This window comes from Mchenga conophoros, linkage group LG17 (assembly GCF_057382185.1).
Source record: "Mchenga conophoros isolate Kocher_MC1m ecotype Shallow Benthic linkage group LG17, M_conophoros_male_GT1.1, whole genome shotgun sequence".
NCBI classification, from domain to species: Eukaryota; Metazoa; Chordata; class Actinopteri; order Cichliformes; family Cichlidae; genus Mchenga; species Mchenga conophoros.
In genome coordinates, this window is record NC_140542.1 from 33,422,223 (window position 1) to 33,448,819 (window position 26,597).

General features: G+C 37.2%; 1 protein-coding gene across 4 annotated transcripts in view; it reads left to right on the plus strand.

The window, feature by feature from the left end:
- tfec (transcription factor EC) overlaps window positions 1–26,597 on the plus strand; it is a 43,749-nt gene continuing 17,152 nt past the window's right edge. For all 4 annotated transcript variants that reach the window (XM_085252062.1, XM_085252063.1, XM_085252064.1 and 1 more), the window contains exons 1-2: window positions 1–115; window positions 9,748–9,977. In XM_085252062.1, the coding sequence (XP_085108188.1) occupies window positions 9,771–9,977 (207 nt within the window). In that variant the 5' untranslated portion in view covers window positions 1–115; window positions 9,748–9,770. The remainder of the gene's footprint in view (window positions 116–9,747; window positions 9,978–26,597) is intronic.

Here is a 26,597-nt window from a genome sequence, read left to right on the forward strand (position 1 = left end):
ATGTGTCACACGTCAACAAGCACTTTGACTTGGATAAACTGAAGCTGCACTTGGATATAGAAAAGCTACATAAAATATACCAACGAGACTTTCAACAAAGAGTCCAAACAAACAGGTAAATGAGAATGTTTTCTTTGACAGACACACTAGAATGCAATTAATATTGTGCAGGCTATAATTTTACTTCTATATGTATAATGCGTATCACCTGTTCTTGCTGTCATGTGTGATGAAGAGGAAGAATTGTCCTTCACTTCTCCACAAGTAACATCCTGTTTAACAGGAAGTTTGATACTTCCCGGTAGGCAGGTATGTTTTATTGGGTTCTTAAATAAATAGATTTTGTGCTCACGTGTGAGCATAGTGCTGAGAAATGTAAGCAATTTGGATAGACATTATTGAGATATAAACATGTTGCTCATATTTTAAGATTATTGAGTGGTGTCAGCATAATCATTTTACGATAACTCGAATGCTCAACTTTTTCTTACGCAAGGCTCACATTTCTCATATTTCTGAGACGGGACATCTCAGAGATGGTTATGTAACACAATGAGGATATTTTAGTTTGCTGCTATACACTAAAATAATTTGATTCTTCATTATATTCATTTTTATATTCATATTTTAAAAGTAAAGTTAATATTTGGACAAGATAACCATGCTGCATCAAGCCCCACTGCATCCTTTGTTTCCAGTTGCAACCTAACAACAAGTTATTATCGCGTGGGCATGTGGTCTGTTTGTGTATGTTTGTCTGGGTGCCGCTTTTAGAAATCAGAATGACACAGCGGGAAAAGTTCCTCATGGGGGACTTCCTCGTTTTCAGTCATCTGATATTATTTGCAATATTTTAAGAAAAACTTCTCTAATCTTGCATCACGGGAATGTTGTTTTTGGAGTGCGTGTGCAGCGTGGGGGCTTGGGGAAGAGAAAAAAAAAGCGTGGAGAGACTGAGCGGTGTGGCAAAGAGTGGGGATGTGTGTAAAAGACTAATGGGACAGTGAGTCACAATGAAGATCAGTGGTAGAGCAGTAGGATGAACAGAAATGATCATAAAAGGTATAATTACGAGATTGCATCCAGTTATGTTTGGGGGCTTTTAGCTGTTATTAAAAGGTCAATGACAGAATTCAGTATGGCTTTTAATCAAAAATATGAGAAGGTGAAAGAAATTGTGTCAGTGGTGTGTGCAGGGGTGCAGTGTGCAGCACCACAGATGTGTGCAGCGCTGCAATTCCAGTCTATCTTCAAAGGGTGGAGTGCAAATATGGAGTAGCGTGCAGCTTTGTGGAAGTGGTACTTTGACATGACTGACTGCACTCATTGCCCTCCATATGTTTTGCAATTTTGAGAAATCATTCTTCTCTGAGTCATGACTTGTCAGTAATGACATTTGAAAACTGACACTCATTCTGCCTTTCAAATATTCTAGGATTTGTTTCTTCTGTTTGTGGGGGCAAAACAGTTTCAAGAAGGAAATAAAAGTTGGGGTTTTTTGTTCTTTCTTTTTAAAGCTTCTGAAGTGAGTAAGTGAGAGCACCACAGCACCACCTTGTGGATAATATGAAAATGACAATTTGGTCTGTTTCACCTCCTCAGAAGCACATATTTGTTTACACATGGTTGTTAAGACTTTGTGAAAAAATATAATCTCGGCTTTGAGAAACAACAAAAATAAGAATAAGAAACCTGGAAGACCAAGCCCAGTATCATGTGGCTTCAAGTAGTAGGTTCTAGGTGCCATTTCTGCAGGCGGTAGACAGATGTATGTAAGAAATGATGGGCTAATGGGGTAATGTGCTGGAAGAATGTAAACATTGTCTGCTCTGAGGACTGACTTCAAAGTGAGCCTGTGGCAACCTCCTCTCAGCTGTGGCCCTTGACCGATGAAAAGGGAAGGTGAATGCTCATCCACTCTCAACAGCTTCTTCCTGAATCCGCTCTTTGATGTCACTAAATGGATCTGATTGACACATACAGAACCTCTCTGTTTCCCATCTCTGGAGAGGGGTTGTTTTCGGCAATGCACGAGCATGCTTTAGCATGTGTTTCATCCCCTTTTCTGTTGTTGTTCCTTCATCAGAATTATCATTTTCATCTTTTAGCATTCAGTTTAGCAAGCGTTAGAGAAGAGAAAGTGCTTTAGTTTTAAAAATGTATACTTTTAACTGGAGATCTCATAATTAACGCACATCCTGGCAGTTATTTTGCAGACACATAACAACCACAGGGATGAGTTTGCACAAGTATCAACTTCATGATTCTGTGGTTAAGGGTTAGCCCCAGGTGAGTGTTGTTTTGGTTTATTTATGTGACAAAAATTCCCAGCAGTTTCATATTTGTTAGACAATAAAAGCCGATTCCCCTTTTTCTTTTTCACAAAACCTAATCTGTTTCATAACTATTATTAAATGTACCCACAGAACAACCGTCAAGTCTCTCCGTTGACCTTGCATTGACCCCTCTGGTTTTAAGTTTATTTTAGTTAAATTGATTTCGCTATCATCATTTTTGAGCTTCTATATGTCACGTTGTCAGCTAGTGGGACTAATACAGACAAGCATATCTGGGGCTTCTTAACATGTGGCAAACAGTTTTCAGTCACAATTTTGTTTAGGCCTCAAAGATCATATTATATGAGATTAGCTAAATGTAATGTTATTATCATCATCTGAGAGACATGCTGTGAGGTTTAATGAATTCTCGGAGCTTAATGTTTTATAGGTGGACCTCATCACCCAGTGCAGCTTATTAATTTTTTTTCTTTAATGGAATGAAAACAGAATCATAATAAAGTGACATTGGAATAAATATTGTTGCATGGATCTCAAAACCCTATTTAAGTGACTGCAATCTAACCCAAAATTTGATGACCAGTTAAAACGCACAGGTTTGTAATACCTCGGCTCTTCAGACAAACTGAAAGCCCTCTGTAATAATGACCTCCTACGAGCGGTGTGTGTTTGCTGGCACGATCGGTGATAGAGGCTTGATCTGCAGTGTGTCTGAGCTCTTCATCATTATCTTGGTTCAGTGATTCATGTCTTGGGCACAGAGAACAAAACTCTTGTGGAGGCCTTGTTCCTGACGCAGTGGGATGCTGGGAGTGACAATAAGAGAGAATTAGGGGTGGAAAAAGCAAGTAAATAGGTTCCTAAATACATGGCAGCCCAGTGACAAAGCCCACTGTGGATAAGACGGCGAGCGAGAGAGAGGCAGAAGGTGGGGAGAGAAGCCTTGATGAAAATAAGTAGCGAAGCTCAAAGGGAGGCAAGGCTTGAGCGGATTGGAGGTGATGATGAGTGAAGAGCTGCACAAAGTAGTACATCTATGGGATAGGTTTTAATGAGGCAGACGTCCGTGTGTGTGTGTATGTTTTCTCATCTGTGACACAGACACTCAGAAAATCCTCAGCAATGATACTCCTAACTTCCTGCCTCAACATGGGTGGGTAAAGGTTTGTGTGTGCAACATGGACACAGAGACAGTTATGATTTAAAATAGATTATTTGATTATCGGGGTCATGATCAAAGTAGTCAATTAATAACGTAGACTGAATATAAAAGATGGACAAGGGTTTCAACTTTTAGAACAGTTCCTACCTGAGCATCTTCAAGTTGTATCATTTTTTATGGTACAAAGTTTGAACATATAATGAGTGCTGTCATATTTTAGCTTGGAAACAATCTGATATTAGCTTCAAATATCAGATTGTCTTCAGGAAAAACATCTTAAAACTATTAAAGATAAAAGCCAGAAGCTTTCACTGGTCTTTCTTACCATTAATCGGGATCTAACATTTGAGACCGAGCCATCAATGTAATGTCAGATTACTGGCTTGTTAAAATATGAAAAAAAAAAGTCCCCCATTCCTTCAAAGTCCCGTATTTGATCACACATTAATGAAAAACGTCAAATTGCAAAAGACAACTAGTGACGATATCTGAATGGGATGTAGTTGAATTACACAATGCTGAAAAATGTAGGATGTAGAATACTTTTTAACGGAAATTCTTAGTCACAAAAATGAAGAAAATGCTATTTGCATGTAATTCTCATGCTTAGATAGGATTGTGCAAATATCAGAAGCCGTACCAGAAAAACGAAAATATCAGAACATAGTCTATCCCAAATAGAAGAACATTATGGAATCTTTATTTTTTAAGACCTACTCTACCTACCTATAATCTTGAGACCAACTGCCCCGAGAAAGTCTGATAAATCAGAGTAAAATATACTGAGAGGACAAAAAAAATTATATATTTAACAAAATTATCTTCTCAGTTATAACTAGAATAGTTAACACAGTGTGTGGAAAAAGGCCTTAAAGTGGGCAGACTGACCCTTTCCCCCAAAATGTATGTGATATATGAAGGAAAAATTTCACAACAACCATTATGAAAGTTTTCTAACATAAAATTTTTTATGTAAATTGGAGATGGTTGAGCTTGGTTTGGTTGATAGATGGAATGACTGTAGAAAAAGGTCATGCATTAAATATGCATTCTTTATAATTTCCCCTGCGTAAAAAACAAGTCCACTTTCAGTATATCAAATTCTCTGTGGAAACTACCTCGCTCATAGACTAGAAGCTTTCTCCAATACAGTGTGATGTATGTTTTGTAAATTTAGGAAAAAAAAGATTGTAAAGGAGTGCTTAACTGGACACACTGCGAATGGTAAGACAGTGCCGTTAATGGGAAGGAGGATCTGTATGTAGGAAATGAAACACTGTTGAACCATGTGTGAAATAAATAAAGAAATGAAATGAAATGAAAGAATGTCGAGTGTACTTGGTTTCTCTCCTCACTCTGAGGGTGAGTCCACAAACTAATGATAGCATCACAATGGCTATGGCCATCTTTTATATACAGACTGTGTTTGATTACTAAAACTCTGATGCAGTTCAATTCAGTTCAAGTTAGTTTTTCAAACGGTGCAGTTCACATCAACAGTCAAGGTGCTTTATACTACAAATCCCTTCAATATTGGAGGGAAAACCCCAACAATTCAGCAATTCCCTATGAGCAAGGCCTTGGCTAAAGTGGTAAGGATAAAACTCCCTTTTGACAGGAAGCAACCACAGACACAGCCCAGGTTCAGGAAGTGGCAGCCATCTGTGGATGGACTGGAAGGGCATAGCAGGAGAGCACAAAAACATAACTAAATTTGTCAAGATCAAGATAAAAACTAGTCACTCATGACAGATAAAAAGGTCATCTATCATCTACAGAGAATGGCACCAGGCCTGTAACCTAATGAAAAGAGATGTAACCCCTGTAGTGCTGCTGCTTGTTGTTTTTCAGTGACCCCCGTGGCTTAGTTTAACTGTAGTCGGTATCTTCAGAGCAGCAGGAGACCTTTAATACTGGTGTTAGTTCTCAGTTGCAACAAAAGCAAATCAAAAGGCTCAATTAGGGGTAACACTTGTTAAACAAGCAAGGGGTCATAAGATGGTGGTCTCATGAGATCAGGACATCACAGTCACACTGTTTAGAGTGTTGCATGGTCATTCAACGTGTAACTTTTAATGAGCCATGTTAACTAGGGTAACGTAATTAAAGAGACTGAGCGAACACAGGATGCTATGTGGTTGCGTTTTGTCTTAGAAATCTCAGATTAAGGTAAATGAATAAAAAGGAAAATGAATGAATAAGGTAAATTCATTCAAATAATCCATGTTGGTCTATAATAGTGCAAGAATGAGACGCAACCTGGATTCAAAGGAAGGAAGACAAAAAACACATTCAGGCTGTGCTTTTAAAATATACATTTTTAAAAGAAATCAATTAAATAATTATCGTCCCTTTCTCCAACTGATTCATTCTATTGTAATGTAAGGGGAATATTAGAGTAAATGATAAAATGGTTATTACAGGCACAAACTGTACCCCTGTTGATATGACATGCATCTAGCCACATATGACTGTAGTAACTGTATGGCAATTTAAAGGCAGCTGCAGTTTCTCACACACAGTGCTTTCACACATTTGGGAAAAAGTTGGGCTGTTGTGTAAAATATAAATAAAAACAAGATTGCAAATCTCATATACCCAGATTTTATTCACAATATAACATAGAAAAACTGTTTAAACTGAGAAAATGTATCACTTAAAGAAAAACATGTTGAATTTGATTGCAGAATCACATTTTTAAAAATTTGACACAGCTTTTTGGAGATTGTTTTTTCAAGAAATAGTAATATTTCACAGTATAAACATTTGATACATGTTCTGTTGCAAATTATGGATTTATGAGATTTGCAGATGTTGCATTTTTTGAATCTACATTTTACACAGCATTCCAATATTTTGGGATTTGGTTTTATAATGTCTTGAAACTGTGAAAACTGGCATTAAACATTCACTTAAGAAGACAGGCAGTGATACTGTGTTTCACTTCCAGCCATCCATTTGATCTAAATGTGCACTTTATGAATTAGTAATGGAGTAGGGATAACTGGGTGACAAAAGGTTTGTTGAGTGGCATTGCCATCCCCACAAAACACTTAGTTAATTGTTAATTAAGAAAGATGCCTTGCTCATGGCCTAACAGAGAGGCCCACAAACCACAGACAAAGACTCACACTAAACCCACACAAACAAACCACTTGTTCCAGATGACCATTTTTGCAGGAATGCAGCTAGGTGGACAAAACCCTTTCTCTACATTTACAAAAACCTGTTTTCTCATGGCAGGCCTACGTCATCTACACGGTTTTACACGGTGCATAGAAGTGCCTAGCAGATTCTGCGATGTTGGCTTCAGAATAAAAGGCAATTAAGCACTGTTTGCACTGTGCTTAGACAGCCATATGCCTAGCTAATTAACCTCCCACATAATAAGGAGGGAAGGAAGAAGACACTGCAAGATTATAATCGCGCACATCCTTCGAGTCTCTCACCCTTCCCCCTCTTTGTGTTCAATCAGTTCTGCTTGCTGTTCTGCTGTGATAAATGCTCTCTTATTTTGCATGTATTCTGTGTTACTACTCCTCTATGACAGCTAATTTGCACTCAGATATTGTAATTTTGATATGAAGTGCTTACTTACCTCCACATTTGCACCCTTGCTTGGCTCCCCCTCAGGATCATCGGCTATTGTCGACTTCTCCCCATCTAACCTACTTCTGGGCTCGTCTCCCCAGTCTGTTTCCGCGAGGACCAATCACCTTTATTTTAGAGTGGAACATTTTAATTCCTTTCATGTCACCAGTGATTCTCCATGTTAGACATCTTCTTGAATCTTTTGAAGGCAAAAAATAAAAATAACTCCAAGAAAGTGAGATTTCTTTTCCCAACCAGTTAAAACATAGTTTCAGACTTTTTAAGCACAGCACTCTGTAAAAGTCTTGAATAACCCCTCTTTTATCTATATTTTACTTTCTAGGAGTCAGACTTTCTTATAATAATTTTAAAGTGGTTTTGAGAAATAGTTCATTTCCAGTCCGACCATTTTTAGGGGAATGGTCAAGCCACTTAGCACTGTCCCGTGAATCATTCAAGCATAAAAAGGCCGCTCACTCAAGTGATGAGCCAGTGTTGTGTCAACACAAAACAGACAACTTAGCAAAGAACTGTATCACACTGTATCTTTATTCATTTTGTTACCAGCAGCCTGTCTCAAAAACACATAATTTCTTCCAATTTCTTTAGTTGAAATGCCAAGGATTACACAGTTGACAGGCATAAAACAGCATTTTTGCACCAACAAGGTAATTCACAAACAGCTATTAGCTGAGAACTTGGCATATCTCAGCATGGTGGGAAATGTGTCTTTAAAAAATCTGAGGAAATTGAACAAGTGGAGGACAAAAGATGAAGTGTCAGTCCCATAAAACAACTGACAGCTGATGAACTAAATCTGAAAGTCATGTCTTTAAGAAATTGGGGGGAAAAAAATCCAATAAAGACCTGACACAGGTCCCAAGAGATGCATCTGGCTTTCTGTTTGTCCAACTATTGTTAACTGAAGCTTCATTAGAAGTGGTCCCTGTGGAAAGGTGGCTGTGAAGAAGACATTCTTAAGGAGAAAATTCTTAGGTTTTCCAAATTAAACAAGAACTGCACTGGACACTTGTGGCAAGAGGGCTATCTGTAAAACACACTGGAGACTCTCTCATGGTTTGGGACTGCATTTCAGCCTGCAGCATTGGAGATCTTGTCAAAACTGATGGAATCACGAACTCATCAGCATTAGATTTTGATCCACAGTGCAATACAGTCTGGAAAGGATTTGATTGGCAAAAACTTCATTTTTCAGCATTTTTTTTTTACTGCCAATCCAGTAAAAGCATACCTGGATAGAAATTGACTATCAGTCGTGGATTGGCCTCCCTAAAACCCAGACCTCAGCATTATTGAAGCTGTGTGTGGAACTTCTTAGCAGCGAAGAGACCAAAAGGTAAGAAGGTCTTTAAATGTCCTTCAAGAAGCCTGGAGAAGCATTCCTGAACACTCCGTAAAGAAATGAGAAGAAAGTTAAAGTGCCTAAGAGAGTTCAGGCTGTGTTGAAGAATAAATGTGGTCACAGCAAATATTGACGTGTAAAACTGTTTTTGTCTTGTATACTGTATTTGCATATACGTTTGCGTGTTTTGATAAACTGCTACATGTGTTTCCATCTTCCTAGCAAAATATAAAGAAATGAAGAGGTGCACAGTAATGTATTAAGTGATAAATAGAGTTAAGTTAGAAAAATCAAATGTGTTTGCCCCTGTCTGGCACTGCTAATAGATCTTTAATGTCTTGGTTTCCAGCAAGTAAAATAATAAATATAATAATAAAAGAAAATACAATAGGCCTGCTATTTGCCTAATAGGCCCCTTGCCATTTCAATGGCTGATAATATTAACAATTAAATATAAAAGGCTGGTTGACATAAATGTTTTATTCCAATCAAACTTGCTTTTGATTTTATACATCAACTGATTCTGCTTAGGCCACAGCCTCAGAGATGCTTTCATCTGGGGCATGCTGCTTGTTGTTATTTCAGTCGTACAAGTAATCACGTTTGCTCGTCTATTCACTCGTTAATGGAAATACTAAACGTTTTATGGAATTAAACCTTTAGTAAATCAAATGTGGAGCCATTTAGTCATTTCACAAATAAACTCAAGTAAGTTACTATTGTTCCTGAACTCAATACATTTGAGGGAATCCTGTAAGTGGATGCAATCAAGTTCTCAAATCTGATGGGAGACAGCAAGGCTCCCAGACAGAAACAAACAAAAAAAGACACTAAGGAAGTAGTAGTATTAGCAGTTGTAGTAGTAAAGTTAGTGACCTTTTTGCATAACCACTTATGTGAATGAGGCAAGTGAATTGTGAAGGACAGCTGTTCTGCTAAATGCCTAAAGTCTCCTACAAGTTGTTTCCACGTGATAGATACATCCCACTGTGACTGATGTGTGCTAATGTAGTTGGAAATTATTCCTCTAATGTCTTTAGGGAAAACGCCCTACTTTCAAGATTAACAGCATGTTAGACTTTGGTAACTAATCAGCTGGAGTCTATAGCTGTCTAAAAAAACCCTGCTGATTTAGTAACGAATATAAACTCATGCAAACACAGGCCCCAAATCCAACAGTGCAGCCACTTTCTGCCCTCTTGCTTCCCTTTCTTTAACAAGATATTTGCTGAGAAATTCAAGTGTAAATCATGATTTAATAAGGATAATGTAACAATTTCATTACAAGAATTGGTTAATTTGCTGACTAATTGTTATTTCCTTTTTTTCCTTAGATCCAGTTTTGGGTTGTTCGAAAATGTTCCAGTCGCGCTCCAGTCCAGACAACCAGTGCATGATTAGTGGACAGGGTTTATATGATTCTGAGCCACATCCACATTGGCCTCAGTTCTGCCCCCCTCATCCCAGTGGCGCCATCCGTAATGCTCGCTCCCAGTGTCCCTATGGTGAAGTCTACACCAGGCCACCAGCTCCATTTTGGAGGCAGTCCAAAAACATGTGGAAGGTAGGTTATGAGTTATGAGGTTATGAGATCATCAAATACCACTGAAACATTATTAAATATGATAAATACAACTGACTGAAAGAAGAGATTTGTGGCGCTTTGCTGAACAGATATCAAGGACTGTCAATAAAATACAGAGAATTATTTGAAAAAGGTGATGTGGCAGAGTTTAATTAATTTCAACTCAGTGCTGTGCCACTGAAACGACTTGCTAATGAGAGTGAATGTTATTGATTGTAATATGGCGGAGGTTTACCTTCATGACCAGAACCTACAATGTACACTAGCAACCAATGATAGGCATGATCGGTATCTGTTAGCAATCAGAATCCCGTTATATGGGGTTTAGGTACAGATATCAGAAGGAAATACAAAAATACAAATGAGTACAATCAATGAAAAAAAATCACAATTATATTCACAATAGAACATTAATCTCAAATGTTTAAACTTAGGAATGTCCCATAAAAATTTATTTTGAATTTGATGTCAAAAATCATCTCTAAAAAAAGTCGGGATGGAGTAAATAAACAGTTAGAAAAGCCAAAAGAACATTTTGGAACTCATTAGGTTGATGCGAGCGTCTTAGTAGGTTCACTAATTTGTAAAAAACTGTGTCTACAATTTGTCGAATAATTTAAGATGAATTTTCTTAACTTAGAATTTAAAGACTTTGATGATCTCATCATATAACATACCTAATATTGTCAAAAGATTCTGAGAATCTGGAGAAATCTCTGTGTGCAGACAATTGGTAAATAAAATCAAAATAAGATGCTTCATGATCTTTGGGCCCTCAAGCAGCACTTCATTAAAAACAGGCATGATTCTATTACGGAAATCACTGCGTGAACTCAGTTCCCCGTGACATCCAGAAATAAAGGTTAAAGCTTTACCATGCAGAGAAGACGTATGACAGAGTTTTAGTGGCATTTCTGTGCCCACTGAAATGCATTAGCGGCATTCCTTATCTTCTCTGGGCCAAAGCTCATTTCAAATGGATGGAGGTAAATGGCTTAAATGCTTTGTGTTCAGACAAATCAGTTTTTGGAATTTGTTTTTGGAAATCATGGCTACCATGTCCTCTGGACTCAAGAGGCCCTGTCCCAACTTTTAAAGATGTGATGCTGCCATCAAATTCAAAATTAATTAAATTAATTAAATTTATCTATCTATCTATGGTATCTGCCATATCCTTGTTTGTTTTGGGGTTTTTTGCTGCATTCCTCTCCCTTTGTTTTTCTCTGTCACTTTACATTACATTACACTAATGGTGAGGAAATAAAACTGTGACCTGAGCATAAACAATTAACACCTGTAGCTAAAAAGACTAACAATGTGTGTTTTTTCTTATTCACACACTGTGCTAATAGCCCATATATCACCACAGGTATTTAATTACTGAACTGTCAGGTTAAAAAAAATGTTGTCACATGTATAATTACGAAGCTCTATGTAATGCATCAACTGACATAAATATAGAATGCAATCAGGTCGTAAACACAGAGGGGACTCTCCTGGTGAACCTCCTCTTGCCTGCCACATGTAAATACCAATGAAACGTTACTCTCTTTTCATCAAAGCTATTTAGAGGCCTTTGAAAAGGTCAACAAAACTGTGTCTCACAGTAAAGGTGACTGTGGAAGAAATGCTCATTTGTTGGATATTTTTTTTTACTGTTAATAATCTTTTCTTAGTATTTGCTAATAAGATCTAATATATATATATATATATATATATATATATATATATATATAATATATAATATATGCTAGCCTATTTGTGGCTGTTGTTCACACATGGCAAGAACCATTTGAATGATCCAAGTTTTAGGGGTCACTTCCTTGATATTTTGTCTCTGGATATTGTTGCCAGATTGTCCAAGGAACTCCAAAAACCACACACACAATGTGCTGACAGCTCACTGAGCCATAACTGGCTTCTGCAATTACTGTATGCCACTGAAAGTATGCATAATTTGGGTATTCATATCATGTACTGTTGCATATGTGTGTATTTTCTTAGATTGCACAAAGATTGCATGCGTCGTCTAGGACCATTTATTTTCCTGCTTTGCTTTGATGCAAAAAGTAAGGCTGAATTTTGGATGTTTGGGATGTGTTAGGGGGGTATTGTGAAAAGAGTCAAATGACTCCCAGATCGGCTGGAGTCGTCTCTTGGCTTTGGGGAGGTAAGTTCTGCAAGGGATGCATGAATCAGACTTTTAGAGGAGGAGGAACGGAAAACATCAGATGGATGACTAGTAGACTTCAAAGCATTGTTGGAGCATGTTTTTCACTTCAGTGGGAGGCCTTTCATGTGCTAAAGTTTCTCTGATGTGTGATGTGTGTGTTTGTGTACATGCACAAATACTTGCGGGTGTTTGTGAGTTGATGTCTGCCTCAAGGTAAAAGCTAGCCCTTTCACTAGTGGCTAGGTAGAGTCAGGTAACTTCCTTCTCCTAATTAAAAGAACTACTTAGATAGATAGATAGATAGATAGATAGATAGATAGATAGACTCAACTATCTATCTATCTATCTATCTATCTATCTATCTATCTATCTATCTATCTATCTATCTATCTATCTATCTATCTATCTATCTATCTATCTATATAAATGTATATTGTTAATTAGGCAAATACCAAACTGAATTAATGTTTTTTACTTACACACTGAATTTCTCTCTACACTAATTATATTGGCATTAAAACTCTATATAATTTCAGTCAAATAGCTAGCCCATATTGTCTACTGCAAGTGAATCTCACTATACAACCAACAACACAAACATTGTTTGTCTAATATTCACAGCAGGGCATTTGAGTCAGTGAGGAAACACAAAAAAACCTTCAGTGTGTTGCTGGGTGTGTAATGATTTAATGCAGCAGTCCCCAACCCCGGGGCCTCGGACCAGTATCGGTCCGTGAGTCGTTTGGTACCGGGCTGCGAGAGTTGAGGCTCGGGTGTGAAATGTATGGTTTTCAGGGTTTTCAGCGTTATTTTGTTATCGTTTTTATCGTTAACTCGGTTTTCCTTGGTCTTTTCACGTGTGTTATGAATAAATCTTCTTTTTTTCGGTACCCGTACTGGTTTTATTTTGTTGTATTTATCCGCGACACCTTAAAGGCCGGTCCGTGAAAATATTGTTGGGCATAAACCGGTCTGTGGCGCAAAAAAGGTTGGGGACCACTGAATTAATGGATAAAATTAAATGAAGACTCCTCAATTTGCAAACGTTGCAGATTTCTAAATCAGATCGATTCCACACTGGAAAAGTATTTCTTGTTCCACCTAGAAGGTCAGCTACAACTCCACTACACCTAGCAGACCATCAGTGATTATGGGCTCTAAATCCCAGTCACACAGGCTGAGAGATTATTTGGTAACCAGAAAATATAATGAAAATATAGGTGAAGTGTAGGTATGGAAAAAGTGTTATTCTTTGACCAGTGGTAAGTGGTTACTGAAGGTTACTGCCAGCTGCCTCAGCCATGTCTAGAAACCGGTCAGTAAACCATTGCTAAAAAAGAGTTAATATGGAAAAATGTGTATCCTCCAACTGGTTGGTGAGTGGTTGCTGGAGGTTGACATACAGCGCTGCAACAAAACCTCCTTGTGATTGCTTTGGTCCCTAGCAGTTGCTCCTAGTTTGTATAAAGGACAAAGACTTATTTGCAAACATTGGCCTAAAACTGGCTTAGCAGTAGTGAAACTGAAATGTGTGACACAAACTGGAAGTAGAGACCCTTTGCCTTCAATGCATAAGTTGCACCTTTTGAAATGTGTTGGTTTTAAGGTAACGTTTCCTTTGAAGGTGAATGTTCTTCATTTCTGGTTTGTGCTGCACTTTTATAAGTTTCACTACCGCTCCATGATTCCTTCGTGAGTATATACAGACAATTCACTTTCTTCCATGCAAAACAAAGGCAGAATGTGGCAATCTGCTTGTGACCGAAGCAATCACAAGGAGGTTTTTAGTGCAACGCTGTCTTTGTGACTGAATGAAATGAAACGAACTAACAAAGCATTTAAGGTAGAAAAGAAATAAGGACTTAGTTAAGATTGAAGTGAGGGCTGAAAGGAGAGGAATCAGAAGAAGAAAGATAGAAAAAATGTATCAGGGCAACAAGGACATTAACAGGCCAAAGCATGAGAGAGCAGCAGTGATGGGTGTAGACCACCCATCTGGACTGGCTCAGCGCCTGGGCTGGCCCGGGTTAGCCCACAGGACTGGATGTATGCATGAGTGAAGAAACAGAGGTCCTATGCAATAATTCAAAGAGATGAATCAAGGCATCGGAAATATTAAACATATAAATGAAAACAGACATATTTCCTGCATTGACTCTGTGAACCTGGAATAACCGAGAGTCCCTTAAACTAGAATTAAACTTCACAACTATGAAATAAAATAATAGTAAGCATGTAGTTGAATCATCTTTCAGTTAGCAGGCATAAAAGAAAGAAAAAATTGTGTATTTTTTGCACTGGGGGAAAGAAAAGTAACAGTTTATTTTACCATTTCTGTCATTTTTGTACACCATAAAATGGTTAATTAAAGAGTCATGTACATAATTAGAACACATTTTCTGTTTATGATGTGAGTATAGACTTCGAATTCATCATTTAAAAGTTGTTACGTTGAGTCAAACACAGGCTGAGGGTAAAGACTAAAGTTTTATATGTGCATTTCCTGATTAGATCTGTGCATAAAAATTCTAATTATCAAATATCAACTAATTCAGGCTTTTTTATGGCCAGACCAATTGTGCAGCTTTTTGGCTTCTTCATTATGCTCAACAGAGTCAGATTTACACAGTATACTGTAAATAAAATTAGCTAATCAAATAAAGCCTCGGTTTTAAATCCTGTTTTCTCTAAGACAGTTATCCTCACAGAGACAACAGTTTCCTTGTCTCTCATATTTAAATCAGTCCATCCAAAGCAGGACTACACACAGGTAAAGTACTGTAATTTTATCTTTTTTTTGTACATTTCATGACCGCAAATACTAAACTGAAATTGGATTTTCTACTCACTAACAAAGCTATGAGTGAAAGGGAGAAGTTCTCCTTACACCCAAACTGAGACACACAGTTTAATGACAATGAAAAAAAACTGTCAAAATTTTAAATATGTAACAGTGATGCTATTACAACGCTAGCACAGAGTCAATATTAAAAGTTTCCTTGTAATTACAAACCTGGTTTAATGCATACTCACAGATACAGATGAGCTCAAATTGACATATAATTATTTTTATAAACCAAAATAGAATATAGTTGTTGTTTCTTTCAAATTGCTTATGAGTAAAAGTATTTTTTCTTCTTCTTTTTTCTGCATTATTTAGTGATGAAATTGCTATCTTTGTGATATTTTTCCCACAGAGGTATTTTCCCTGACCCTTTCTGATATAAAAGAGCTCTAAGACACTAATAGGATTAGACAAGAATGACCCTCTAAATGCTTCACATTCATTTCTTCAGTGTTTCACACTGAAAATAACTAACTAACTCCAGCTTGTGCAACACACACACACACACACACACACACACACACACACACACACACACACACACACACACACACACCACCACCACCACCACCACCGCCACCACCACCACCACCTGTCCAGCTTGCCCCTGATCTCCTCCTGCACCAACTGTTCTTACAACACCACAGATCAAGCCATTCATTAGACTGTCCCAATAATTGACACAAAGAAGAAAGCACAGACCACTTCTGGTTAAAACATATCATAATCCCTCTAGGTGGGGTGGGAGGGGAGTTTTAAGGCCACCAAGAAAGCTATTCATAGCATCCAGAAACATGTAGAGACCTCCGGGAAAGACATTATGAGGTGTTGGTTGAGACTTGGTATGACACCCCTGGGAAGAATGGTGATTAAAAATGAAGAGGATCAACTGCACTCTAAGACTTTTACAACCTGTTATTAGGTGTTAAAATACTGACTAATGTGTTAATGATGCTGCAAGAATACTAGCAAGTACGTGAAGATGTTGCACTTGAGGAGAAATGTCTTGTGCTCCCTGTAAATCTGTGCCAGCAAACCTGTAAGCATTCCAGTGTCGACAACCCAAAGTTCAAAGGGCAGAATGACAAGAGCTTCAAGAAAAATTCAACATTTTTGAAAATTATTTGTTTTGTTCACAACTTTTTTCAATTTTAAAGTTTTAAATTGTGAATTTACTTTAGCAATCTTGATCTTTATCTAGTGGTTTTAGTTTGATTGTAGGTTTTGAAGTGCTGTGAGTTACTCACTAATTTATTTCATTAATCAAACCCATTGAGTCTGCATGCATAATCATATTGATTTACATATCTGTTTCACACAAAGATTAAAAAATATAATTTAATTCAAAATTTTTTCTTTAAGCCTCACATATTTGAACGGTTTGTGTTGAAGTGATTAGGTATTGTGTGAATCAAGCAGTAAAGTGATCAGTGACATGGTAAAAAGCCACTGTTTTCAGTGTATTAAGAGACAGTAACTGCTAGTAATTATCTTAAGAGCATGAACCACATCAAGCCATTTTCTCCCCTGTGCCACTCTTATCTATCTCCATTTCTTTACTTTTATGGTGTTGTTTCCCGTGACAATGAGTGGGTTCATGTCCTCTGGCAGTCTCTGTGACTGCAGTCCTTCAGGCATTTCTGACCTAATGAAGTGAATTTGTGAATTGAAGCCTAAGCTAGATTTTTTTTTGATTAGTATATGTTCATATAACTTTCTAACAACTAATTGTAATTGTTGTTCAATTAGAATAATATGATACCAATATTGTCATAAAGTGAAAAAGTCCCTTTTGATAGGGCTGAGTACTTTGGCTAACACTCTGTAATTATTTGGGATATGAAGAGACTTATTTATGTAATTTTGAACACCCAAGATGTTTAGCATTATTTGTTGATATGAGTTTGAGCTCTTTAAAAGCATTTTAAAATGTTGTAAATGAGTGGCAGGTCTGGACATTCCTGGTGTGATACTGGAAAGTCCAGGGAAGGAAGGAAGGAAGGATAGATAGATGGATAGATGGATGGATGGATGGATGGATGGATGGATGTTCAACATAACTGAAAACATTAACATGTAATCTTTAATCAGATCTAAAAATAAAATAGGGAATGTCTGGGTTTATAATAGAATAAGACTTCTCAGCATATTTTTAAAATGATCAAAGTTCTAAATCAACGTAATTACATTCAGTAATGTAATGTTCAGTGTAAAAGATTTAAACAGAGTAATGCTTAATGCTTAATCTATTATTGGCTACTTCTGATGTAGAATTGGAACTCTCAAGAAACTATTTTTGTAATCATATCTATAACATTACTTCATATTTCAAGCTTTCAAAACATAAAGGTTATCATAGCAGCATCCAACAGGATTGAACTGCAACATACTAAAATAACCTCAAAAAATGTATCTGCGGTGAGAAAATTCAGTAGGAAACCATTGGACATGTGAAATTTAAAATTTACTTGTGACGTTTCTTCTGAGCTTTAGTCAGTTTTACATTATTGATCAATGTTTACATCTTACAATAAAGAATGTTCCTAAGCTTCAGTCATCATTTCCTTGGATCCATGTGCTTTCTTCTTGTTTCTAGGAATTCAGATGACTCTATAGGCTTTCATAAAAACTGGAAAACAATTTCAAATAACTTTTTTTAAGTATAAACAGAAAGACTTAATGGTATATTTGGTATATAAAAGTACAGTTTTTAATTCTTATGATCTCATTTAAATTAATGGAATCATAATTGTTACATGAATAATGTTCTCTATACCTGCAACCACTGGGTCCACGTATGCCCTCTTTTATCACTGGGCTGCACTTCCTCTAATACTGATGCCATCCTAGTTGAAACCTAAGTACCTAATACAGCCATTCATCCAACCATTCAACTCTGGGCATCAGTGGGGCCCCCACATAGTCTATAACCTTTATAAGATTAATGCAATGGATTGAGCAGGTGTCTGCCAAAATTCCATTCCCATTTAAACCTTCCAGCCCATACCCACAGCCTAATCCTATTAGGCCCAATTGAGTGAAGTCCACAGTCTTTTTCAGTTAAACTAAGTTCATGCACTAATAGGATTCAAAAGGGGGCAAAAAAGGTACAACGAAGAGAGCAGCAGTGTTAGTGTGTGGCTGGGGAAGTGGACAGTATTGGGACCAGTAGGGGCTTCCTGCTGAGTTTGGGGATATGTGGGAGCGAGGAAACAAGCCAGAGGTCTCCCTCAAGGTGGACAAGCAAGAACAGCTGGCGTCTCTCTCTTGCATGTTTGTGTATGTATGCGCTCCATGGATAATAAATGGTGTGATTTATAAGTGAACAGTTTAATTGATGAAAGATGATTGGAGGAAGATTATCACATTTATCTGCATGTATGTGATCTGTATATATACATACATGATTTAACTACTTGCTGCTCATTGCTGCAAGCTGTAATAGATCAATGTTCTGCCAAGTGAAAAGGGAAATGAAGACAAAATATGTGGTTTAGAGAATGTGATAAATTTATCTTAATCTTTCAAACATTCATCTGAATGTCAGCACATGAAGTGGATTTTGTAGTGAGACATATTACATTATGTTTCATAATGCATGTCACAAGGGCCATGTTATTTTCTTTTCAACAAATAAATCACTGTAATATAAGGGACACAGATGCAGACAACAAACAAGACAAAAGGGTACATAACATTCATATAAAATAAAATAAAATAAACCAAAAAATTGCGTTTAGCATCACAATTAGAATTTCACTTGTACCAAAAACTTCCTGGTAAGAATGAAATCCCAAGATGCAATCTAAATTGAGGGGTCCTCGAGTCAAAAGACAGTAGGAAACACCACTCTTGGCCTTAAACAATCAAAAACTTTGTCACCTCATTGATTCCTTTCTATTTTGGGTTTGTAGCTACAACATATTATCAAGACCCTTTGTTAACCGCCCCCTCTGTCCTTTTGTGCCTGCCAAAAGACAAGATGAGCACTTGTGATAGGCAAAGCAGCACATACTCACGCACACCAAATTAAGGAGGTCAGAAGAGGACACAGTGTTTAGCCAATGGTATCAGTGACACAGATATACCCTGAGGATTTATCCTTTCAGGACGGACCATAGCCAGAGGTGCTAAATGGGATTCCCTTTGAAGAAAACAAATCCAAAAGGACTTGAGAGACAAAAGGTTAGCACAGGATTTCATTCATCTTACATAGTCTCATGTCTTGAAAAACAAACAAGGAACAAAGACTCTGAAGAGATACTTGACATTAACTGCAAGTACTAAAGCTTATTTAACGTAGGCTTTTAAAGTAATAGCACTGAGTTAATAGAATAATAACTGTTTTATTATTACAACCCTGTTTCCCCCAAAACGTTGAATGCTGTTTAAAATGTCAGTCAAAAATGGAATACAATGATTTGTGAATCTGGGACATATATATAAATTTGTGATACAAAAACACTGCATCCTCAGTTCAGATGAATAGAAGTAGAACTTGCCAGACAGATAATTAAACCATTATATGCTGTCTATTCTTATAATGGTGTTAAAGAGGGGCCATGTTACCTAACCTGATTACATCTTTCCTTTGCTTCTTCATTTGCTTTACCTTTGTTACCGTTTTTTATCCTTAGTTGTCAAAAAGTCTTTATTTTCGGGATGCTTCCATCCATATAATGAAAATACAGAAACAAGGGTAACACAAGAGAATAGAGTGATATTTCTACAGGACTGTATGCAATCCTGTGAAGGGCACATTTCAGTAGTTTGTAGAACCACTTTTAGCAGCAACACTTTGAAGTGCTTCACATTATTTTGGTTCACTATTCTTTACAAGTTGTTTCAGTTCATTAGGTTTTGCAGATTTTCATTTATAACAGTTGTCTTCAGGTCCTGGCACAGCATTTTAATCAGAATGAAGTCTGGGATTGGGTGTAGCAATGACTGCAAATAAGTTTAAACACCTTGAGTCTTTGTTCATTTCAGCCATTCTGTTGCATGATGCAATTTCAGCCAAACTTTAGTTGTCAGATAAATGGCCCAATATAGGACTCTAGAATACTTTGAATACAGAGGAGTGCATTTTCAACTCATTGAATACTAGGTGCCCAGGTCCCGTGGCTGCTTTTGGTTGATATGCTGTGTCTGGATTTCTCTGAATGTGGCCCTGTGCATTATGACCAAACATCTCCACCTGTGTTCTAGACACTGTTTCTGATTGCACTGTTATGAGCTTTCATGCTAACTGGGGTCTGTAGAGTCTCTACATACTGTTATAAATTAAGTCTATGTAGGTTCTCAGTCTTCCAGGTGAAGGTAGTCTAAGATTTTATAAATTGTGTATAAACCAACAAGACCTATTCCTGTGATTTGCTCAATATTATAGTTCCATATTAGTTCAGTGGTCAGCTAGTAAGCTTAGCTTAGCCTAAAAAATAGAAACATGGGGGAAAATGAGCCTTGTTTTCTTTAGAATACAGCTATTTTTTTTTAAGCTTACTAATTCTATTGTTGTTATGGAAGATTGCGTGTTTATCTACTATTAATCTGGTGATTCAGTTATGAAAGTGGCATTATTAATCATGTCATCTCATTCTTGGCAAGAACACTAGATCTACACTTAACAAATGTGCACTTAAAAGAGCACAAAACTTTTCCTTTTATGTGTTATAATGGGTTAATACATCAGAATGGTGCTCTTCTTGTGAGTAGATTGTGTGACACATTTTGTAGTGTAGATATGCTGAGTGTATAATTCAATTATGAGTCAGATTTTATCCTTAGAAGACCCTAATTGTCCAGCTCAAATGCCATCATTGCCAAAATATTATGTACTGGTTTGAGTGTGTGTGTACGTGTATGTGTGTGTGAGAGAGAGATAAGAGTCCAGTGATGTAGACTAAACTACGAAAAGGCAGGAGGGAGGGAGAAAGAGTAATATAGCTGAGTACAATGATGGAACAGAGAGTAGGAGGGAAAAAAAAATCAAAGAATTGGAATAATTGGCATAATTCAAGGTGGCTGGGCACAGTCAGGGGGAGTGTCAGTGTTGGGCGAATCTTTTGCCATCCTCAAAGAGAGACAGTCTGCACAATTAGCCAGTCGAACTCTGACCCCGCTCAGAATAATTAATGAATAACAGAGAGGATAAAGACAAAAGGCGCAGAGCGGTCTGGTTGAGTGGTGAGCGAGGGTAATACATCAAAGAATGCCGTTAATTGGCCCTGTGGCTTTCATTCTTTGCCCTATTTCTTTCAATTCATTGACTCAAAATAATGGGTTCAGGTTCATTATCAACAGGTTGTAAGCCCTGGGAGTACCAAAATTCAACTGGAGAGTCAGGGGTGTGTGAGTGAGCGTGCATATGCTTGCCAGTCCATGTGTACAAAAACGTGTGTAATGGCTTAGATTTTTGCCTGCCCCCCCTCCAAGTCTTGACAACATCAATTCCACACAGGAAAACTAAGAGTTGTACAGGCAGGTTGAGAGCAAAGAGCAATAGACTGCACTTTTTAACTTAATTTTTTTATTTTTAAATAGTTGTGCAAGAACGTAGACATACAACTTTTACTGTTTATGTTTGTGAGTCCTACAAGTCCTGTAGCGATGCTGGAATATAACTGGTACGGACAGGTAAGTGAAGCTGACGCACCAATCCCTGCATTGATGCTTTCAAAAGTATACTGATGTAAACCTCTGCTGATGTATCTGCGTGAGTCTGCAAAGCTTTCAGAATTGCTAATGTTGAATTACTATACTGCTGTGCATTGACTGCTTACATTGTTTAACAATGTTAAACGCCATTTATTGTTTAACATTCAGACTGTAGACAATCAGACCAAGTCTACCCTCGTTCTATACTACATGCTCAATAAAATCAAAGCAATTATTTGGACTCTTACTCTATACATTTACATAACTTCATATCACTAACTTTAAAATAATATAATTGTATTGTGTGACTGCTTAAATGCTTAGCATAAAGAACAGCCTGGTTTCACATAGCACAAAAAAAGAACTTGATGACTCTATTAAATGTTAAATAAAATGAAGTTTGTACAGGGCATAGTTAGAGTAAATAATGTGCATTTAAATGGCATCAGACTCCGTCAAATTCTGTTTACATTAACAAGGCCGACAGTATTACCTCATCAGTGACATAGCAAAACACTGCAGACTCATTAAAAGATAATCTCCTTAAAGGAGCTTAACTTTACTTCTGTTTCATTCACTTGTTATGAACACTATTTGTTGTCACAGCAACTATGAGGGCTACGGTAGTGTTGCCCCTGGCTTTAGTGGTCGCTAATATTCACAAATCCCGACTAGCTTTCTTTGAAGTGATGTAAACACGTGCAAGGTAGAATTACGTTATAGTAAAAAACACAGTAAATAGGAAAAATAGATTTGTTTAAATTTTTGATTTTGGACAATAAAGCATGTTGACAATAAGTAATTCAATTTGTTTCTTTAGTAGTTACATGCTGTTCTATGTCATAATGTCACAGGAACTGTTTAGCACACTTCGTTATCTGTTAAGTCAGTGTAAGTATTTTCATCATAGTACTAAACAACGTAATTGTACTTCACAGATTTTCTGATGTGTTTAATGAATATCATTAATTGATATTGTTAATCATTAAATGAGAGAATTTCCTGGGTTTTTAAAAAATGTATCTTTGTCATTTTTTTTCTGACAAACTTCATTTTATTTACACATGTCAAAACCAGCTAGTGTGGCTTTGGGCTGAAAACCCTTCTTGAAATGCTTGTGCTTGCATACATAACCAAAGGAGATGTGAAGGAGCAAAGGATAACAGGAGAGTTACTTCAATTGCCAGAACTTTGTCTGTTCACAACACGTGATTTTGTTGGAAAACATAGCTGCGTGTTACACACCGTGAAATACTTCTGCCATCCTCTTAGCTATTGCAGAACGGTCTTTTCCCCTCTTTTAGTCTTTTAACTGTGAAACCAAAGATTTCCCATACCTGGGTAAGCCATGTCAAGCAATTAATACCCTGAAAAACGCCTTTTAAGTGAGTCTTTTGGTCTGTGGACCTCCCAATTGTGAAAAGACTGGTGTCGTGTCTTGTTATCCTCGCACAAGCGCATTCTCCGCCAGCACATCTGATAATTACCATAAGTTGAGATGGAAAGAGAAACATACTTTCAGGGTCCTATAAAATATAAAATAGCCAAAGATTTGTGGAAGAAAGTTATATTTTCTAAAACATTCTGGGATAATATGAGGCATATGGCTGTTTAAACAGACAAAGATGAAGCTAAAATGCTCCAGAAAATGTTTAGCTATAATTATACGTATACAAAGTTTTTATTTCACACGTTAAAACATGCATAACCACCAGCAAGATCCTTTAATCCATCATTTCTTTGTACTGTGCACCTTTCTACATGACCAGTTTGAATTATGTTGCTCATACTGTATATAAAGATATGAAAAGGATTATATATGATTATAAATTATGTAAAACAGCAACGGTTCATGGTCATTTCTGGTTCACTGACATCGCAAACGTTTCACACACAGAAGCAGAAAATTGTAAAGCACCAATCATTTTGGTTCACACACAGAGTAATACCATGGAGTAGAGTAAATGCAACAACACATGCTTGAACACAGACAATGGAAGCATGCAGAAATGAGCAAGTAGTATTCAGGGAGTGTCAGCAGGGTTTTGAGGAAGAAATAAATAAACCGCCCATCCCTTACAACATTATAATTACAAAAATGAGTGAAAATGTGTTTATGCTTAGTTACTGAATGTAAGTATAAGAACTGGTGTTGGACATCCAACAGTTAAAATAAAATACAGCAAGTTAATATTCATTTCAATGACAAGAAAGTTTGGTTTTAAGCATTTTTAACTTTGTATTTGGATTTTTTTAAATATAAAAATTCTGTAAAAATGTCTGAGAAGGATCTTTAAGAGTAAAACAACACGCTCTAACTGCATTCTACAATTAATAATAAATGAAGGCTTCCTGATATTGAGGTGGGAGCTTTGGGAAGATATTTGGGAATATAAAGCACAGGATTGGTCAATAGGGAATTGTTGCATTTCCCTTTGAAAGACATCTTTGGCAGCTATAACACTTGGTTAAGGCTTGGACCAAAATCTGGTCTTCTACATGTAACTCATATCCCTGACACTACTGCACTAACACCCCAAACTTCACCCCCAAACCTTAATGTGTGGTGCAGATTCCCTCTACTCCTGGCACTAAATGTTGAAAATGGATGTCAATTGCAAGCAGACAATCTTTGGTATTCTGGTAACCCTTTGGTATTCTAGTCTGTTATAGAAAAACAAATAAAAGCACCAGTTTACTTTTAAAATATGGCGAAGACGCAAGAAAGATTAACAAATGCCATTATGAACATCGATGTGATGTGCAGCAGCTCATTTTGTTGGTAACAGAAATCAAAACATTCATGTTAAATTTAGGGTTTAAAACTGGTGAACCTGTAGTTGATTTGAACTTTATTTTGAGCGGCAGGGGAGTGCATCGTAGCCTACAATGAAAAAGTTGGCACTGGCAGAAATTCTGTAACACACTTGGAACTGGCAGTACCCAAATGATGAAATAAATAATAATAAATTGAACTCAGGCAAAGCTAATTACACAATTTACCCCAGACTAGGAGTTGGAGTGGTGGGAGAGTGTGGCTCGCAGTGTAGCATGATCCAGTAGTATCTACGCAAGAAGGGTATTTAAAAAGAAAAGAAAAGAGAAAGCCTGCTTTTGAAGTCTTGAGAAAAAAATACTTTCATTTTGGTCAGTGCGCATATATGGAAACACATTATGTTATGTAGGAAGGTGATGTGATACGATCTAAATGCAGATCAGCGTCTGATCAGAGCTGCATCCTGCTTGTGATTGCTTTTCACTTCACAGCAGCTCGCTCGTTCAAACAGCAAAAGCACAAAGATAGCCAGACAGAGCAAACAAACAGCTCTTTGTCCACAGCTCCACTATATATTATTAGTTCGGGTAAGGTCAAAGCTGATTTAATTTTCTGCTTAGTTCTCATTAAATAGCTATTGCATTATTTAATTTCCCACAATCAAGTTAAGGAAGAAGAGTAGGGGTTGACTAATCAATATATGTCCACCAAAAGCTTTTGAACAGTAGATTACAAATTTAGCCCACAAAGCTTTATACTAGTTAGGAACAGTACAATCCTCTTTTTGATGCCATATTAAGCTTTAAAGGTCAGCACTATATTAAAATATTGAAATATTTCCGATTCTGATTTTCTGGCCAAAGACTTTAGTTCATCAAAAGTTTTTGAATGTTTATGAGGACTTAGAATAAACACTCATCAAACCCTGATGGCCTGTCCTGTTTACCCTGTGGGATACAGTGGAAGTTACTAAGTGATATATGTAAAGATTTTTGAGTATCCCAACTAATTAAAAAAATGTGGCAAATATAAACATGAACTATAAATTGCTCCTGAGAATGAATGAACAGAGAAGCACTGGAGAAATGGTTTAAATACTTAAATAAACAGTAAGTTAAAAGGGATCTTTCCAAGGTGGAAAGACTTGGAAAGACTCCATACTCCTGCGACAGCTAGTTAGATAACTGGTTAAAAAAACTGATTGATGATAAGTTAAAAACACAGATGAAATAACTTAAAATAACAGATAAATGGGATAAACAGCTTGCTAAATTAACGAACAATTCTGTAATGCATGCTGAAGTCTGCAACCAATGCACTACAGTCCACCTGAAGGGCACTACTATATAAAAACTAATAGATAGATGTCTGAAATAGTAAGCTGAAATGAAAAGTAGCTCACAGAATAAATTAAACGCTTGAAAGAGTGTTTAAACAAATTGCTAAATGTGGGGTGCAGGTAACTGGTCCAATTGAATCCATGATTTTGCCCCAAAAAAACCAATATATCAGAGGGGACAGTGGTCAGCGCTGTTACCTCACAGTAAGAAGGTCCTGGATTTGAATCCACCACCTGGTTAGGGCCTTTCTGTGTGGCATGTTCTCCCCAAGCCTGTATGGGTTCTATCCAGGTACTCCAGCTTACTCCCACAAAGATGCTTCTTCCAGCTGCTCCCTTATTTACAAGGAGTCACCACATTTGGTAGGCCCACATATTTGATTTTAAAGTGTCTTTTAAAACCGGGTGGACTTTGTGACGCAACACCAAAGGGATTTGTGTCTCCTCCCAGGATCAAACAGCGGATCTTGGCCACTAGACTGGTTTACATAGATCCAATAGTGTCCAAAGACATGCACGTCAGATTAATCGATCCTCTCCATTACCCCTACAACAGACTGGCAGCTTGTCCAAGGTATAACCTGCCTCTTGCCTCATGACCGACTAGATAGGCTCCAGCCCCCTCACGACCCCGAATTGAATAAGTGGAAGAACGTAGGTGGATTGATAAGTGGAAAATCATCATGTTCTGTTCACAGTAGCATCTCAGCTAATACGTTTTTTTTTATTACCAGATGAAATGACAAAGGGCCGACAAGGTGCAACTCCCCGAACAGCTAAATCCAGACAGGAAATACAAACCGCCAAAC